Here is a 7,500-nt window from a genome sequence, read left to right as displayed (position 1 = left end):
GAAGTAATAATAATACTTGATGTCATAAATAGATGACGCAAATTGACAACTTTTTACAGTGTCAAAATTAGTTGATTTTGAGAGTCTTGTGTCGTCGGTACATATTTTATGATATCTGTTTGACTCAACGAACTTTCAAACTGACTTTAAATTATAAAAGTTATCTGTTTATCTATCTGTAAAAAATACATTTCTAATTTTCAAATCTTTCAGTAGAGTTGTGCGCCGTATCATTTTTTTATTGACTCAAATAAGCACAATGTTCTCCACAATGCTATATTTTTAAAAGAAAGGATATATATATATATATATATTGGGGTAGGGTAACGGTTTAGTCGACGAGCGCGTATTTGCATATATGTTCACTTCACGTAAATTCCTTCTCTTGATAGAAACTTTAAAGTGCCTGTTATGTATTTTATGTATCAGGATTGCTAAAAATTAGCTTAAAATGTGATATGGCTGATGTGAAGTGGCACATAAATTATCCAGTCAAATTTTCACATGATATAACAAGAAAACATTTTGTTCAAAAATAGGAAAACAAAAGTTTGACCTCTGATCACTCACATAATAACACAAGTTTTATCTCATAAATTCCACTATAACTGCATTTAAAAGTAACTCATATTTATTCGTACACATTCTAATCTTGTTATCGATTCTGTGTAAACTTTCTATATTTACATTATCATCATTTCTCATTCCAGGAGCACCATGGCTATGATAATGGTATTCGTTATTGGCCTTATTGTGGGCGTCAGTGGGTTTGTAAAAGGCAAGAAAGGGACTGATGACCCCACAACCTATGTCAGAGTTGGTTTCCAGCTGAAACCAATTCAATGCAATAAGGCGAATATGATCATCACCACAATGAATGACATTGCAATGTGCACGTGTTGTAATGGGAGCTATCTTCAACTAAGAAGTAGTTATGACACGAGCAATGCTAGGTGCACTCCATGCAGGACATGTGCCATTGACAAATTCAGGCCTCACCTCATTAGGGACTGTGGAGACTACCACAACACTCTTTGTTGCGAACACCCTTACATGGCAGCAGAGATAACGCAAGACGGCATTTATGTTTGTGTTGTACCTGAATCGATAATTGTTAATCCAGACGGTTCAATTACTTATAAATGTGACAAGAACTATTTTTACAACACTAGCCTCGCTCGATGTGTTCCTTGTACACATTGTCAACACCTTGGGGACACATGGTACCAGATTATGCCTTGCATAAATGATTCTGATACAAAATGTTGTGCCTCGAGAGACATGCAAGTACAACAGACAGACTCGGGTTTCGAATGCTGGTTACCTCCAGTGGAAGAAAGAACATCAATCCCAATCGCCGTCTCGACTGGCTCTGGATCTCCTGAAGAGATGGGTTGTAATCAAAATGGTATGCACGTTGATGATAATGGCATCTGTGCTTGTTCTGATGGTACCGAAGCTGAGATAAGTGACGGCCGTTATGTTTGTCGAAAGAATTCGGGTGAAAACGAGAAAGAAAATCAGGAGGATAAAAAATGTAAGAGTAAATCTATCTATTTATTTGTCTATATCTATTTGTACCGACGTGTACTTATTTACAGGTCTGATAATCCAAATTGTTATGGTCTCATTGTTGTCATGGAAATACTCTCAAACCAACGCAAAATTGTTTCCATTAAATTAAGCCCGTAATTGTTAAATAATTGTTATGTAATTATTAAATTGTTCAGTTATCAGACCGTAAATATGTGCACACCGATCTGTACGTTTATCTATCTATCTATCTATCTATCTATCTATCTATCTATCTATCTATCTATCTATCTATCTATCTATCTATCTATCTATCTATCTATCTATCCTTCCATCTATCTTTCTATCTACCTATCTATCTATCCTTCCATTTATCCATCCATCTATCTATCTATCTATCTATCTATCTATCTATCTATCTATCTATCTATCTATCTCTCTGTCTGACTCTCTTTTATTTTATATATAATCTTATTCAAAAACCAAAAAGAAAAATGATAATTTGGGGATGGGGGAAACGTGGCGATTCGAACCCAGGAGCAAAATGATAAGAAATGAAAAGGTGGTTTAAACCACTTGGCTCTTAAGGCACAAATACTTCTATTTGCTTGATATTTTCCCATCGATTTGGAATAGAAATTTTCCTTCATCGTTTGACCGACCGTTTCTTGCTATTGGTGTTTTTTGTTTTGTTTTATTGAATTATATATATATATATATATATATATATATATATATATATATATATATATATATATATATATATATATATATATATATATATATTATTTATTTATTTTTTTTTTAATTATTTTTTAATTTAAAAAAAAATATTTTTTAAAAATATATTTTTTAATTTTTAATTTTTAATTTTTAATTTTTAATTTTTAAAAATTTTTATTAAAATTTGTTTTAAAAAATTTATTATTAAAAAAAAATTATTTATTTATTTTTTTTTTTTTTTTTAAATTGTAATAGTAATCTAAATCTGATATGATGAGAACAAGAAAAGAGTTGGCAAAGTTTAGTTACCGAAAGCCAGAACACAACCGCGATGAGAACACAGCTGACTCGTTTTAACGTAAAATAATCCAGACCTCATTCATAACCATCATATCACATAATATGGTTAATAGATAACATACATTTACATGAAAATTATTCAAAGTGCAACTTTGATATATAACGTAGCTTGTGTTGATGTCAAAATACAGAGTTGTCAAACGAGAGATTAATTACATTCGTTGTTAGCTCAAGTCAAGTTAATCTCTTAAATGCTTTACCTTTAGGCAATGCAATATGCTCCCATTCTGTTTTTTGCCACATTTATGCTGACGACACCCAGCTATATAAAGCTGCCTCTCCTCACTTTTCTGTGATTTAGAACATTGTTGTGACCCCATCAAAAGTTGGATGCTAGAAAATAAGCTATTGTTAAATGAAGATAAAACTGGAGTTATTTTGATTGGAACTTGGCAAATTTCGATCCTTGTGGCACGCCATATTCTGTAAAGATATCCTCAGAAACTGTCCCATTTACACTCACCGCCTGGGATTTATTGGTGAGATATTGCTTTAACCACGATAGAACAGTGCCAAAAAATGCTAAAATCAGAATAAAGCTTATCACATAAGATTGCATGATCAATTGTGCCGAATGCCGCCGATAGACATTCACTAATATCACTAGCTATCAGCAGATCATTCACGACTTTCAAAAGAGCGGTTTCAATGCTATGATTCTCATGGTAAATGACTGAAGGGTTCAATATGACTATTCTTTTTAGTAGGGGGTCCTTTATCTGCAGTAGTACTACCTTTTCTGTGATTTTAGAAAGAAATGGCAGATTCGGTACAGGGCAGTAATTTTGGAGAATTTCAGGGTTTAAGATATGCTTTTTAAAAAGAGAAGTGACGATTGTTTTTTTTTTTTTTGGTACCAATCTGGTACAATGTCAGACAACAATGGTTTATTTATGACCTCAGTAATATGTTTTTTTTAAAAAGTCAAGACATTTTAATGATAAAATAGTTGGTATTGGGTCAAGGGGACAAGATTTGGGTGATGAGGGTAGGATGATTTCTCTCACTTCATCAAACTATACATTTTTAAAACTACTAAAATTTGAGACAAAATTTGGGGTTTGGCACAGTCAGTTCGAATTTTCCTGGTTGGTTTGAAATAAAAACCGACACGAACAGGATTAATTTTTTATTTTTTTTGAATTATTAGCAGGCAATATTAAAATGTTAACAATGTAAAACTTCCTCGATTCATAGATTAACTGTTCATGCAACAAGAATGTCATCTGCTTTTTTTTTTTTGCCAAATTGGGGCCTAAAAATTGCCAAAATTTGCCCCCAAAAATTGCCAAAAAGACCAAAATGTGCCAAAAAATTTGCCGAGCAGAACTAAGCCTCCCAGTAAAAGTTAACACGCTGTGGCGGAGTTTGTGGTTTTATTGTGGGTTCGAGTCCAAACGATAAGCTCAATGGTCTGGATCCGAACTAGTATGCGCGCTATGGCTCTCGTTACCAGCTGCGCCACTCAAACGGCTCAGGTTTAATCTAGGGGTGATAAAGAATAGCCTTAGGGTCCCTTATAACTAATTGTATTAATAACAAATGAGTCAAGACAATAGTAACGTCCAATACAATAATAACAAATCTATACATAAGTTTAATTAGATTGTTACAGGAAAATATATAGATAATAAGTGGAAGGTAGAATGAAAATTATGGATGATATATAATTGACAATTTAATTGTTATTCCTGATTCCTGTTATCATTTAATCTCAGGAAGAATAGCTCTAATTGAGTGGATCTATTTATTTATTTATTTTTAAAAATCATCTGTATAAGCTCGTTTGACGTATCTTTTATACACCGGCTTGCTTGATTGAGGCTAATGTCGAGGCTGTATCAGCTAGTTCAAGGGTTGGCTCCTGGTTCCAGAGTTGTTCTTGACTTCACAACAGTCTGTTGTGGCTACGGGCTGACAGGATGGTTCTGGTGTCGGCGAGGATTGGCATCAGGGATTGGGTGCTAGGCAAGGATGCTAGGCAAGGATTGGGTGCTAGGCAATGAAGCTCTGAGAGCCAAATCTAGTTTATCCTTCGCCACCGGGACGTCCTTGAGCGACACATCATAATAGCTTTTATTTGCCGACCAAAGGCAAGGAGAAGCAGTAACTTCATGATAATGGTTACAGTTATTGCATTTGGATCAAACATCAACTGACAGTTGAGCTATTTTACATGATGATAACTTAACAGGGTTATGTCCCTTATATTTTATAATTTATAAATTATAAATGTGATTATTATGATGCGTGGCCGGGATTGGCGGTAGATTACAGTTACAGACATCATGCAATATATATATATATATATATATTGATATATATATATATATATATATATATATATATATATATATATATATATATATATATATATATTGAATATGAATGAATTACTGTAATAGCATGGATCATAAACAAAAGTATAATATACTTTTAGATATAGTTTTGTACAAGTATTTCAACTTACGAACATCCATAGAATATAGCACAAATAGGATATACACAAATTATAATAGTAATGGTAGGTTAAGCATTGAATTCACAGTAATATCTCGTTCCACTTCAACCGAGAGAAATTGGAACCTTTTACAAGTTTGAAGTTTGAGAATTGATCCTTGTGTCTTGGGATTCTTAGTGTTCTGAGATGAATTTGGTTTTGAAAAATAAGGCCACGCCAACCAATTATGGGGATAGCCAATCAGAAAGAATGATCCTATTTAGATGACCGATGATGTTCGTGTACCTGAGGTAGAAGATAGCGAAAAGCTAGAATATTAATTGCGATTTAGCTACTCTTGAAATAGACGCAGACCTCGGGCATAAACACACCTGTTTGTAAAAGGTAAACAGCAGGAGATATGCAGACAATGGACAGGCAAGTGAACAGATGAATAAGCCTTAAGCGGAAAGCGAGGAGTAAGATCTAGCGTTCCGTTACAATTGGAAAAGTTCCGTTATATCTAACCAAATCCCTTTAGAAAAATTTTCGAGCCGTTTTATGTTAACATTGGGCTTTATTGGAGAAAAAGACTGTCCAAGTTTTGAGTGTTCTAACTCAAGGTGTTAATTTCCCTTTGCAAATATTGTTGTCCACTAAAATTTGAAGTGGTTTTGAAATAGACACATGGCGGATTAAAATCAGTCGTCACACACGCTAAATGGAAAAATAAATATAAAAGACATTTTATTACACTTAAAGGAGGCTGCATTTATTATTTTCCGCACTGTAACGCGATTTATCCGCCCAAACTTTCAGACAATCACACTCACACACACAAAATAAAAACACAGACACATACTGTGGAGTAGAGCATTTACACTGGCGAACATTCAACTCAGTCAGACATAGGGCCTACTCCCTCTCATTCACAGTATCAGTTTTATCAAACTTTCACACCTACCGACTATCTCAAACGTACACTTTCTCTCAGACTCTTCTAGGCATAGTTTTCCTTTTCTACTAAAAAAAAGAGGCATCACTGAAGTTATTGTAGTAAAGGAAATCTAGTCCTTTGATGTTGTCATCTGGGAGTCTACGCCTTCTAGAAGACAATACAAAATTATATGAAAAAAAACTTCTGTAAGCATCAGCTGACGAGCATGTTGAGATGCATACCGGGACGCCAAGGCAGCGAGAGCTTGAACATGATCTGCCACAGGCTTCCAGAAAAGAGTCAGATCAATGATTCCAGTATCGGATCTCTCAAAGCACTGGGCCCCAGTTTCTCAATATATCTAGTCAACCCATTCTGAGGAAAATGACAAAAACCAGGAATTGCAGTGTATGCAGCTACACTGCGAGACATAAGAGGAATGTTCTTTGGACTGAAAATCCAAATATCCTTCAAAAATTCCAAGCCGTGTTGCCCCTCATCGGACATGTATTTTTAAAGCTTGGCATATGTTGTCTGATAAGGCTTATTAAGCATCAGAAAACCGTTGTCTGGCTTCTTCCTTCTCTCTGCTGGTGAAGCAATGAGAGAAGAACTCCTCAGCTTCAATCATATTCACCCCTGAGCCGGTGTACAGAAACTCCAGTTCCTCAAGTGCATTTTGTTTTCTTTTTTTTTTCTTTTTTTACAAAAATTTGCCAAATTTTGCCATTTTTGGAAAATTGGCCAAAATTTGCGGACCGCCCTGATATTTACGACCGCAAATAATGCAGATGACAGACAGGAGCATTTTCTTTTGAATAAATGAGATGCACTGTTTATGACCTTGCTATCAAGTTTCTTATTTTTATCAATCTCACTCGAACAATCGGACTATCGTCGGCATCATCCATAATCGCTTTGTTTTATTCGACTTTTGACAGACGAAGTATCTTTAGCTTTGATTATGATAATAAGAATTTGTCTGATTTGTAAGGCTGAACTAGTGCTTTTAAAAGAGTGATCATTAGTATATATGTACATAATCTCAACATCAAAGGCATACTTTCTAAAGTTACATTGCACCATGTAGAATCATCACAACACTAAGTTGCCGAAAGCGATAACAAATGTATTAATGCTTGTATTCCTAAGAGCAACGACTGGCTTAAAGGAAATCACGATCAGGTCATCAAAACATTGTCAAGTGTTAGATAATGGCATTTGATGGACAGAAATCAAACGACTTAGCCTTATGTTCTCTGTGTCCATGCTTGTGTCTTAGTTATTGAAATAAAAATAACACTTTTGTCGTGCGTTGTATTTGTTTCTCAGTATGATATAGATTTCTTTCTTTTTCAGCCTTTTTCTTTATGATGGTCTTGATACTAAGTGGAGGAATTACTTGTTTACTAATTAAATGGTATGTAGACTAAAGTGCAAGTCACAATTAACTATTTTATCACTTTATATGGTAGATGTTTGGTGTATATATATATATAAAATATAT

At 34.2% G+C, this 7,500-nt stretch overlaps 1 protein-coding gene across 2 annotated transcripts in view; it reads left to right on the top strand.

The window, feature by feature from the left end:
* Positions 1 to 713: 713 nt before the first annotated feature.
* Positions 714 to 7,500, top strand: part of LOC144961334 (uncharacterized) — a 14,751-nt gene continuing 7,964 nt past the window's right edge. For both annotated transcript variants that reach the window (XM_078894569.1, XM_078894568.1), the window contains exons 1-2: positions 714 to 1,537; positions 7,353 to 7,413. In XM_078894569.1, the coding sequence (XP_078750695.1) occupies positions 718 to 1,537; positions 7,353 to 7,413 (881 nt within the window). In that variant the 5' untranslated portion in view covers positions 714 to 717. The remainder of the gene's footprint in view (positions 1,538 to 7,352; positions 7,414 to 7,500) is intronic.

This window comes from Berghia stephanieae, unplaced genomic scaffold (genome assembly GCF_034508935.2).
Source record: "Berghia stephanieae isolate SIO BIC M18660-M18661 unplaced genomic scaffold, UCSD_Bste_1.3 scaffold22, whole genome shotgun sequence".
NCBI lineage: Eukaryota > Metazoa > Mollusca > Gastropoda > Nudibranchia > Aeolidiidae > Berghia > Berghia stephanieae.
This window is presented reverse-complemented; position numbering and strand designations above follow the sequence as displayed.